The 12,578-nt window shown below is 44.2% G+C and overlaps 1 protein-coding gene across 1 annotated transcript in view; it reads right to left on the bottom strand.

Annotated features, from left to right (window-relative positions):
- USP25 (ubiquitin specific peptidase 25) overlaps window positions 1–12,578 on the bottom strand; it is a 2,531,105-nt gene that overhangs the window by 481,864 nt on the left and 2,036,663 nt on the right. Inside the window, exon 22 of the mRNA XM_044071806.1 lies at window positions 4,326–4,504. Coding sequence (XP_043927741.1) covers window positions 4,326–4,504 — 179 coding nt within the window. The remainder of the gene's footprint in view (window positions 1–4,325; window positions 4,505–12,578) is intronic.

Below are 12,578 nucleotides of genomic sequence, written 5' to 3'. Positions count from 1 at the left end.
TCCAAACAACACAGACAATGACCCAACAAATGTCAACCCCTTTGTATTTGCTGGGGGCTACAAAGAAAGTACAACAAAAACTTATTACTAAGATGTAACATGGTTAGAATATAATTACACAATCAAGGTCTACTAACAAATTAGTTCATTCTTAAGTGTAACAACGTAAAGCAATTACTGACAATATGAATGCTACAGCAGCTTTTCTTCATCAGCCAACAAGTCATACAACATTCAGAAATAACGCAAATAGAATACTTTTTTGTTTGGGGGGGGGGGTCGGTCTTACATGCTTGCTGTACACTTACATTTCATTTTTCACCGCCCAGTGTCTTCTCTGTCATCAAGAATAGGTTATCACTTTTGACATCACTCAATACAGGTCTGGTCTACCTTCTGAATGGCTACTAATGCTGTACTGTTGCAACATACACCTCCAGAGCCAACAAACCTGATCATGGGCAAATGGGGTCCTATGCAAGGTAATGAATCAAGACCCCCACCAGCCATACCAATATCCTATTACTTGTCTCTCCCCCCATGTACCATAACTATCAGTGTACCAGCCATACCAATATCCTGTTACTTGGCTCTCTTCCCCCCATGTACCATAACTATCAGTGTACCAGCCATACCAATATCCTGTTACTTGGCTCTCTCCCAATGTACCATAACTATCAGTGTACCAGCCATACCAATATCCTGTTACTTGGCTCTCCCCCCCCCCCATGTACCATAACTATCAGTGTACCAGCCATACCAATATCCTGTTACTTGCCCCCCCATGTACCATAACTATCAGTGTACCAGCCATACCAATATCCTGTTACTTGCCCCCCCATGTACCATAACTATCAGTGTACCAGCCATACCAATATCCTGTTACTTGTCTCCCCCCCCATGTACCATAACTATCAGTGTACCAGCCATACCAATATCCTGTTACTTGTCCCCCCCCATGTACCATAACTATCAGTGTACCAGCCATACCAATATCCTGTTACTTGTCCCCCCCCCACCATGTACCATAACTATCAGTGTACCAGCCATACCAATATCCTGTTACTTGGCTCCCCCCCCCCATGTACCATAACTATCAGTGTACCAGGCATACCAATATCCTGTTACTTGGCTCCCCATGTACCATAACTATCAGTGTACCAGCCATACCAATATCCTGTTACTTGCCCCCATGTACCATAACTATCAGTGTACCAGCCATACCAATATCCTGTTACTTGGCTCTCCCCCCCCCCATGTACCATAACTGTCAGTGTACCAGCCATACCAATATCCTGTTACTTGGCTCCCCATGTACCATAACTATCAGTGTACCAGCCATACCAATATCCTGTTACTTGGCTCTCCCCATGTACCATAACTATCAGTGTACCAGCCATACCAATATCCTGTTACTTGGCTCTCTCCCCACCCCATGTACCATAACTATCAGTGTACCAGCCATACCAATATCCTGTTACTTGGCTCTCTCCCCCCCCATGTACCACAACTATCAGTGTACCAGCCATACCAATATCCTGTTACTTGGCTTTCTCCCCCCCCCATGTACCATAACTATCAGTGTACCAGCCATACCAATATCCTGTTACTTGGCTCTCCCCATGTACCATAACTATCAGTGTACCAGCCATACCAATATCCTGTTACTTGCCCCCCCCCATGTACCATAACTATCAGTGTACCAGCCATACCAATATCCTGTTACTTGCCCCCCCATGTACCATAACTATCAGTGTACCAGCCATACCAATATCCTGTTACTTGTCTCCCCATGTACCATAACTATCAGTGTACCAGCCATACCAATATCCTGTTACTTGTCCCCCATGTACCATAACTATCAGTGTACCAGCCATACCAATATCCTGTTACTTGTCCCCCCCCATGTACCATAACTATCAGTGTACCAGCCATACCAATAACCTGTTACTTGGCTCCCCATGTACCATAACTATCAGTGTACCAGCCATACCAATATCCTGTTACTTGGCTCCCCCCCCCCTGTACCATAACTATCAGTGTACCAGCCATACCCAAATCCTATTACTTGGCTCCCCATGTACCATAACTATCAGTGTACCAGCCATACCAATATCCTGTTACTTGGCTCCCCCCCCCATGTACCATAACTATCAGTGTACCAGCCATACCAATATCCTGTTACTTGGCTCTCCCCATGTACCATAACTATCAGTGTACCAGCCATACCAATATCCTGTTACTTGGCTCTCTCCCCACCCCATGTACCATAACTATCAGTGTACCAGCCATACCAATATCCTGTTACTTGGCTCTCTCCCCCCCCATGTACCACAACTATCAGTGTACCAGCCATACCAATATCCTGTTACTTGGCTTTCTCCCCCCCCCATGTACCATAACTATCAGTGTACCAGCCATACCAATATCCTGTTACTTGGCTCCCCCCCCCATGTACCATAACTATCAGTGTACCAGCCATACCAATATCCTGTTACTTGGCTCCTCCCCCCCCCATGTACCATAACTATCAGTGTACCAGCCATACCAATATCCTGTTACTTGGCTCCTCCCCCCATGTACCATAACTATCAGTGTACACTATGTGACACTGTCTTCTTCTCCACGTCTACAGTTATCACACAAATTTGGATTTCATTTAAAAAGTTTTACTTCAAATTTTACACAAAAAAAAAACAGCCTGCCATTTTATAAACAAAACAAAACACTGATGCACCGAAAACAGACTTGGCATGAGAAACAGTAAACTAACATTTAGTGAAACTGCATTTGGCAATCCGTTAAACTACAAGAGACGTGCTGGGATTCATAATCAAACAGCACACAGTGAAGCACTAATGAATGTCCATGTGAAGGATGAAGGAATTCAAAATGCAATGTGTAATACGGTCGCACAAACTCTGAAACACCTGAGGCAGCCTAGTGGACAAAAGTGCCCTTTTCAGGAGCAGCCCAGGAATACTATCTTGCTGAAGCAACTTGGCAAAGTCAAATAGAACACAAACGATGGCTGAGGGGAATTAAACCCTGTACTACAGAAAGCTTACAGTCTTACCCATCTGCACTAAGTGCTAAACAAACTGTTGCAACCCAAACACATTATATTTCACACCTGTGTGCCTATCAAAAAGCTAAATTAAAAAATGTGCTCATAGTTAAAATATTAATATTGAACTTTTAGATTACACACTGTCCCATCTATTTGCAACTAAATAATAAACACACCGTCAACATGCAGGAAACCAAGGATCACACCCCAAAGAACACAGCTCATGTGATGATGCTATTCTTTAAGACAATCACCTTCCTTTATTTACACCATAACTACTCTTGTTCACAGGTACTAGTGACCAGGCCTGCAATCCAGAGGCCCACTGAGGAGTCTGGCTCAAATTCCCAGTTGTCCCAAGCACTAACTGGTTACAGGACTTGCTTAAGGAAACGGTAGAAATATGATGCAAAATCAGAGATGTTCTGCAAAAGTGGAGACAACCAGGTCTGGCTGCTGGTGTGGTGGATTGTTTGTCATGCCTCCTGTAAGCCATGGTACAGGGTTTGAGTCTGAGCAAGTCATTAAACTAAATAGTTCTCTCTAACTGGGGAATTACATGCACGCAGAGTTCCTCTCCCATACAATAAATCTAGCTACACACCTGCTCTGGACGTCTCACAGGAGGAGAGTAAATTTCACTCCATTTCTGTCCTCATTTGCGATGCAAGAGGCCAAACAGGAAGTAGAAGTACCAGTGAGATTGGACTCTGAGTAAAGTACAGGAAGCAGCAGTACTGGTTCGGAATGAGGGCCTGAAAAAAGTGTAGTAGTGCCCCCCCCCCCAATATTTTATGGTCTGAGAATGTGGAAGTGCCCTTAAACAGCAATTACGTCCTAGGCAGGATATAACTCACACAGTTAAAAGCTACTAAATCGGTGATCAGATGATGATCATCCTGGACGAGCAGATGTGTACCTCCAAATTCATCCCTGGCCTGACATGTTTTGCCCTGCTGAAAGCAGTAGTTTACATACTGAGGGCGAGTATCCAACAAGGTACAAACTCTCTCGATTTATTTGCCCTGTAACTCCTATGATCCTAACAGCAAAGGCAAGGAAAAGTCTTGTAAATGAGACTTCAATTTTTCACAATTTCTTCACTGAAAGCACTACGAAAATCTCTCTAGTTTTAATCTAAATGTGTACATTTTATTACTCATTCATTTTTATCAAGATCTGATGTTGTAAGCCAATGGTTATCCTACTGTCAACAGTAGTATAATAAATTCACTTTCAGACCAAAAAAAAATACCTTTCATCAAAACCCAAATTACGGTCGGCGAACTGCTCCAGTAATGTCCTCTCAATGATTTTCCTAGGCGCTTCGTTCTGGATGAAATATACTAACACATGTTGCAGACGATAGTCATTTTCAGGTGGGGTATCCTCTTGAGCCATTCTCACCAAACGAGCATATTCTGTTTTAATAGCCTAGAGAAGACAAGAATTAACCATGAGAGGAACCCAAAACCAGTCATAACGCTTCAATAAAACATTCAAACATGTACTCACAATTACAGATTTTTTTTCAGCTCAAATGAACTACATCCCTTACAAGAAACACACAAAATGTACATACATCTGTTTACAAAAGTTGAATATATTCACTGCTCATGCTGAATAACCTGGACCGTCATCCTCCCCAGTACACACAAACTGGTAAAAAGTACAGCTGTGTACACTTACCATAAATGTAGATGTTAGAGTGTATTCAATGTTGCAGTCTTTACATTTGGGGTAATCTGCTGGCAGGTTGCCCTCAGTCGGCCTGAATTCCAAGGTCTTGGGTCCTGCGTCAGTTGCTGTCTTCTCATCCATGACGTCAGGTCGTCAGAGGTGTAAAACATGCAGCCGACGCCATTTTCTTTAGTTTTTCTTGCCCCCGATGCCAGGTGTCCCCAAAAAGGTGTATGTATATATATATATATATATATATATATATATATATATATATATATATATATATACACATGCATGACTATAAACTTTACCTTCATCTACAAGCAAATACACCACACAGGTTGTAGAAGACAGAGAAGGAAAGATAAACTCCAGAATGACAGGGGGATGGCGGGAGGGTAATCTGTACTGCAACAGTAAATACACTCTAACATCTACATTTATGGTAAATGTACACAACAGTACTATGTTTTTCGTGTTTCACTGTTGCAGTCATTACATTTGGGTAGAATCCCAAAGCTATGGCTGGGAGGCTGGAGCTAAACAGCATTAGGTGCAGCTATAAGGCACTGCAGCACTGAAGTGGCAAAGCCTGCCCTGGACTTAGAAAAGAGAGGCAAATGATAATGCTTTGTGAAGGTGTGAACAGAACTCCAAGTAGCAGCCTCTAGAATGTCTTTGGTTGGTACTCCTCTGAGAAAGGCTGCTGAAGTAGCTGCAGCTCTGGTGGAATGAGACCTAATGCCCTTGGGCACAGGTTTTCCATGGTGTAAGTAGCAGAAACGGATGCAGTGGCTTATCCACTTTGAAATTGTCTGCTTTGAAATAGCCTTTCCTTCTGATCCTGCAGCATATGACACTTGTAATTGCTCAGTTTTTCTTAGAGCTTTAGTCCTGCTCAAGTAGAATTTTAGCAGTCTGTGTACGTCCAAGGAATGCAGAATTCTCTCCCCCTTGTTCTGTGGATTTGGATAAAAAGTTGGCAGATGAATTGTTTGGTTAAGAGCCACACTGGAAACCACCTTAGGCATAAATGTTGGATTTGTCCTCAGAGACACCATGTCTGGGTAAAATATGATAAAAGGCTCCACAGCCATGAGGGCCTGTAGCTCTGAGACTCTTCTTGCTGAAGTAATTGCTAGTAGCAGAGCTGTTTTCCATAAGAACTTTATATCAGCGGTAGCAGCTGGTTCAAATGGAGGCAGGGTGAGACTGAGGTCCCATGCAGGTATTGGTGATCTTCTAGGAGGCCTTACATTTTTGGCTCCTCTAAGATACTGCTTTAGTAAAGGATGAGAAAAGATTGGTGGCTCTGTATTGTAATGAGCTGAAATGGCAGAGGCATGGATTTTAATTGATGAGAAAGATAGGCCTTTATCAAGTATCTCAGTTAAGTATTGTAATATCTGAGGAATATTTGGCTCTGCTGTATCTGTTCCTTGTGCTTGATTCCAAGCACAGAATCTCTTCCACTTGTCAGCATAAGATTTTCTAATACTAGGCCTTCTGGCTTCCAAAATGACATCCATCACAGCTTTACTGAGAGGTGCTGTTTGTATAGCTACATGATCAGCCATGCTGCCAGGTTCAATGTCTGTAGTGGATTGTGCAGGATCAGATTGTTTTGCTGGGACAGTAGTTGAGGTCTTTGAGGTAAGGTCCAAGCTGGGTATTGAGACAAGGTCCTTAGGATTGGCTACCAGTACTGGTGGGGCCAGTCTTGGGCAATTAGTATCATCTTTGGTTTCTCTTGTCTGACTTTTAGGAGGACCTTGGGGAGAAGAGGCAGAGGAGGAAAGGCGTAAACTGATTTCCAGCTGAAGGATAGGGTGTCCACTTTCCATGCTTGTCTGTGATAAGTCCTTGTGCAGAATCTTTTCAATTGATAATTTTGAGGAGAGGCAAACAGATCTATGTCTGGGCTCCCCCATTTCTCTGTTATCATGTTGAAGACTTGCGGATTTAGTTTCCATTCGTGAGGATCCATAAGGTTTCTGCTTAAATCGTCTGCCAGTGTATTTTGTTTTCTTGGCAGGAATTGAGCTTGAAGAAGTATTTGGCAGGTCAAAGCTGTGTCCCACAGGGCCATGGCTAATCTGCAAAGGGGGTATATGTGTGTGTGCCCCCTTGCTTGTTTATATACCACATGACTGTGGTGTTGTCCGTCTTTATCAGTAGCTGTCCTGGATGAAGTAAATCCTTGAATGCTGTTAGGGCATTTTGAACTGCTAGCATCTCTTTCTGGTTGATATGCAGATGCATTTGTTTTGGGATCCTGAGGTCCATATGCCCTGAATGCATCTTCCTGCCATGTGGACCCCCCCAGGCATAATCCGATGCGTCTGTTAAGGTTTGGCTGGCAAGGGAGAGAGTGAAGGCCCGTCCCATGTTTTGGTGACACGCCTTTGCCCACCATAGAAACTCCTGTTGTAGGCAGGGAATGAGAGGAATCATTGCTTCCAGACTGTGAGAATGTTGACTCCATAAACTTTTCAGGTACCATTGAAGTTTCCTCATATGCAGTCTTGCATATGGAATCAGTAGGATGCCATGAAGTCCAAAGCCGGCAGAATTTGTCTTGGAGATAACTGGGTCTTTATTGCCATTAGTTTGAAGTAAGTAATCAGTTGCCTTTGCTTGTCTGGCGTGAGGTAAGCCATCTGGGAAGTTGTATTCAAGCTTGTACCCAGGAATGTTATCTTTTGAGAGGGTACCAGATGTGATTTCTTTTCGTTTATTGTGTACCCTAGGTATGTTAGAAGCCTATTCACAAATGCCAGGTGTCGAAGAAGAATGTCCTTGTTCTCTGCTTGAATGAGACAGTCGTCTAAGTAAGGATATATTTGTATACTCCTTTGTTTGCAAAATGCAATTACTGGTGCCAGGCACTTTGTAAAGACCCTGGGCGCAGTAGATAAGCCAAAGGTCAGTGCAGAGAATTGGTAATGCATTAAGCCAGCCTTGAATCTGAGGTATCTTCTGCATGGTTGTCTTATTAGGACATGCAGGTATGCCTCTTTTAGGTCTAATGTCGCCAGCCAAGCATTCTTGCCCAGCATGGGCAGAAGCTGCTGCAAAGTCAGCATCTTGAATTTTGGAATGTCCAGGTATGTGTTCCAAATTGATAAATCCAGTATTGGCCACCAGGCCTTGTCCTTTCTGGGTACCAAGAACAGTCGAGTAAAAACCTTGTCCTTTTTCCTGTTCTGGTACTGGCTGAATGGCCCCCATATCCATGAGGGACGTAACCTGTTTCTGTGCCTCTGCGCATTGATTTTGTGGCAGATCTGGCCAACCATTTGCCATTGGCAGTGTGTGGAAATGGAATCTGTATCCCTGTGATACTATGTTTAGAACCCACTTGTCCTGGGTTATTAACTGCCAATTTTGAGCAAAAAGTGCTAACTTTCCCCTATGGGTGCTGCCAAAAGATAAGTGCTTGGAGTAGGCAGAGGGAAGTCATTGGGATTGTTTTCTGTAGGTTTGCGCTTTATCTCCTCCAGATTTGGAGGTAGAAGCGCCCCATTGCTTTGACCTGTATGAATCTTGCGCCTGGTATCTGAAACCCTTAGAGTGTCTGGATTTGCCCCTTTGAGCTCTGACACAGGAAAGGTCCAATTTTTTGTTGGCCAGTGTCTACTGAATCTAGGTGGCTGCACTTATAAGTCGTCTTTAACAGTTTGCACAGACTGAGCTTTGTCTTCCATTTTCTTTAAAACCTCTTCTACCTTAATACCAAACAGAGAATCATGCTGTAAAGGAGCATCTAGCAATTTAGCTTTGACATGATTAGGCAAATTCTATTCCTTTAACCAGGCATGCCTCCTAACCACAGATCCAGTAACTGCTGCCCTTGCAGGAGGCCTCTAAGGAATCAAAACCACATTGCAAAGTATGCTTTCCAACCTGTTCAGCTGCACGCAATAATTCCTGCAATTCTTTATTTTCTGCACATTCTGAAATCAACATCATTTTCTGCTTCAGCAATCCCATAACATGTTGTTGGTACTTAAGCATATGAAATTGACAGTTTAAGGCCCTGACTGCCAAGGTTGCAGATGTATAAACCTTTTTTCCCCATCTGTCCAGTGCCCTTGAATCTGTCAGAAGGGGTAGGATTTTTTGCTGTTGAGGCCTTAACTCCCTTTGGACCCTGTGAAATAGTTTCAGGATCAGCAGCAGGGTATCTAAATAAAAATTTATGCGAGTCAGGGACCCTGTAATATCCGTCAGGCTTACTGGGAGCTGGAGTTAAGGAGTCAGGGGTCAAGCCTGACTCCGAAAAAACATCATCCACAATGTCTAAAAACAGGGGGAATGGCGAAAGGCCTGTGCTAAGGGAGAAGGAAATCCCTGAGCCGCTTTTTTGATTCTGAGAAGTCTTGACTCTCCCACTGAAAATGCTCCCTCAAAGTATGCAAGGTTTCTCCAAATGAATAATCGTCAGGAGGAGATGCAGATGGTATAGACTCCTCTGCATCAAAATCCTCATAGGGAGGAATAGATAATTCCTGATCAGAAGAGGAACCAGACGAAATAGAATCCTGATCTGAAGATTCACAATCAGTGTCTTGCCTAGGCCTCTTATCTGGAGGGGGATGGATACCCCTGATCAAGGCAATGAGGTCTTCAATCATTTTGATCATCTGTTTTTTAGGCATAGAGGCCTGTGCACGTGGCTCATGCGTCAGTTTTTTTAGTTTTAGAAGTTGCTTTTATCTTTGGTTTTGCAGCTGTCGACGGTTTGATATACAAATGTTGAGGTCTGAATACACCCTCAGAAGCCGGTGCCTGCTCAGCGGCTCCGGACCCATCCGAGGGAGACACATCTGTCTGTCCAATACCTTGAGTATCTTGCGGCACGCCGGACTCCACATGAGTGTCGGTAGAGGCCTGCGACTCGAAGGTAGCGGGTATCAGGGACTGCAAAAGTGCCTCATTGAGTACCGGCAAATCGGCGACTGGCTTAGGAGAAGCTTCGTCATCGGTTTTGGATCTTGACTGCCTTTTTCTGTCCTTTTCTTTGCGTTTTTTATGTACTCCGGTAGTCGGATTGCTATCAGATGACATTTCTGGGTAGTCAAATCTGTTTCCAAAATATATTGATGCAAAAATATACAGACGCTTAACAGTGCGTTAGTTAAATCTAGCACAAAACCGACAGCCAGGCATGTTGTGATCAGGGCCTAGACAAGGACTACAGTATAAATGGAAATCCTTATGAGGTATTTGCTTCCCACAAGTAATAAAATTATTACGTTTTTCTGACCTCGGTAAGGCGCAAGAAAAAAGTTTCCCTAGCAGGGTAGTTAGGTTTAGTGAAGACGTTGGTTCTGAAACTCAAACATTTCAGTAGTCGGCCGACCGGCACTTGCGAAATGCTTCTGCTTCGGGCACCGCACGGCAAGAAAGACTAAAGAAAATGGCGTCAGCTGCATGTTTTATACCCCTGACAACCTGACGTCATGGAAGAGAAAACAGCAACCAACGCAGGACCCAAGACTTTGGAATTCAGGCCAACTGAGGGCAACCTGCCAGCAGATTACTCCAACTGTAATGACTGCAACAGTGAAACACGAAGAACATCCAATGGGTTATCCGGCTCCCAGTAGCCCTCGATCGGCAAAGAATACCAAAGGTAAATATGACATTGGCTGTCGTCAGTTGTAAAGGATGTCAGATACAATAGGAGGCAGCCAACGTCACTTCCTTAGTCTTTCTTGCCATAACAGTCAGGCGTCCCCAGAAAACAAAGCTTAAGCCAAAAGAAACTTTGGCAAATAAAACCAGATTCAGCCTGTACCTTAGAAAAGGGAGGAGGTACCAACAGAATCAAGGATTTGAGAGAATGCCCTGAACAGCAGTGGCAAACCCTGCCCTGACTCTAGAAAACAAAGGCAAACTGTAATGCTTTGTGAAGGTGTGAACAGAAGACCTTGTGGCAGCCTCTAGAATGTCTTTAGTAGGGACACCCCTTAAAAAGGCTGCAGAAGTGGAAGCTGCTCTTGCGGAGTGGGTCTTAACCCATCAAGGAGGAACCTTGCCATGAAAGGAATAACAAAAAGAAATACAATGTGTAATCCACTTAGAACTGGTTTGCTTAGAGATAGCTTTGCCCTGAGCTCCAGGGGCAAAAACTGACCAATAACTGTGCTGATTTCCGAAGGTCTTTAGTCCTGCCCAGGTAAAACCTGAGCTGTCTGTGCACATCAAGAGAATGTAGGATCTTTTCACCTCTATTTCGAGGATTAGGAAAGAAAGTAGGAAGGTGTATGGACTGATTAAGAGTTAGGCTAGAAACCACCTTAGGCATAAAAGAGGGATTGGTTCTCGGACAGACACGATCTGCATGGAAAATGAGAAAAGGCTCCACAGCCATCAAAGCTTGCAGCTCTGAAACCCTCCTTGCTGAAGTTATAGCCAAAAGGAAGGCAGTCTTCCAAGAGAGAAACTTTAAATCTGCAGTGGCAACTGGCTCAAAAAAAGGAAGAGTGAGTTTCTCTAGAACAAAATTAAGATCCCAGGCTGGAGTAGGTGCCCTTCTGGGAGGTTTTAAGTTGCAAGCACCTCTGAGAAACATTTTCATCAGGGGATGAGAGAAAAAGGGTTGCTCAAAAGAACAATGAGCAGAAATGGCTGAAGCATGGATCTTGATAGAAGAAAATGAAAGACCACCCTGAAGCAAATCAGTCAAGTATTTCGGGATCAGAGGAAGAGTAGGCTGAGAGGAAGATTCCCTATAGCCTGCATCTAATGAAAGAAGCTTTCCCATTTGCCAGCATAGGACTTCTTAGCGCTAGGCCTCCTGGCCTCCTGAAGTACGTTAACCACCTGCTGGAAAAGGGAAGAAGAAATGGATTGAGTCATACAATGAGCCATGCTGCCAAATGGAGAGACTGAAGATGAGGATGCAGAATGTTTCCCCCCTCGTCAACCAAAAGATCTGGTTTCAGAGGAAGACACCAAGGAGGAAATTGGGAGAGACTGCGAAGCAGTGGATACCAGTGCTGTCTGGGCCAGTCCGGAGCTATGAGAATGGTCCTCGGTCTTCCGTCCCGGATTTTCAATAATACTCTGGGAAGAAGAGGAAGAGGAGGGAAGGCATAAACTGACAAAAGCATCCAAGGGAAGGACACAGCATCCACTCTCCAAGCCTTGCTGTGATGCTGTCTGGTGCAAAAAAGTGGTAGAAGGTGGTTGCCTGGGGAGGAGAAAAGATCCACCTGAGTGCCCAAACGTTGAATGATGCTGTAAAAGACTGCTCTGTTCAGTTGCCACTCGTGAGGATCCAGGATCTGTCTGCTCAACTAGTTTGAGCTAGGAGATGCAGGTCCAAGGATGCTGCTAATGACCAGAGAATCATGCTCTGTCTGCACAGGGGGTAAGAATGGGTCCATCCCTGTTTGTTGATATACCACACGACTGTGGTGTTGTCTGCTCTGACAAGCAGAGTTCATGGAGAAAGAAGATGCTTGAAAGCTAGTAAGGCCTGCTGAACTGCTATCATCTCCTTTAGGTTTATGTGCAGGTACATCTGCTGGGCGTTCCAACGTCCCTGTATGCATCTGTCATCCAGGTGAGCTCCCCAGACGTTGTCCGATGCGTCCGTGGTAAGAACTTGAATGGCAGGAGGTGGGCAAAAAGGCATGCCCTTGTTTGGTAGACAGGCTATTGCCCACCATAGAAACTCTGTCTGCAGACATGGAAGCAGAGGAATTATCATATCCAGGTCCTGTGTGTGTTGACACCAAAGATTCTTGAGGTACCACTGCAATTTCCTCATATGCAGTCTTGCATATGGAATCATGAGAATGAAAGAGGCCAT

This window comes from Protopterus annectens, chromosome 5.part0 (assembly GCF_019279795.1).
Source record: "Protopterus annectens isolate FY-2018-M chromosome 5.part0, PAN1.0, whole genome shotgun sequence".
NCBI lineage: Eukaryota > Metazoa > Chordata > Ceratodontiformes > Protopteridae > Protopterus > Protopterus annectens.
This window is presented reverse-complemented; position numbering and strand designations above follow the sequence as displayed.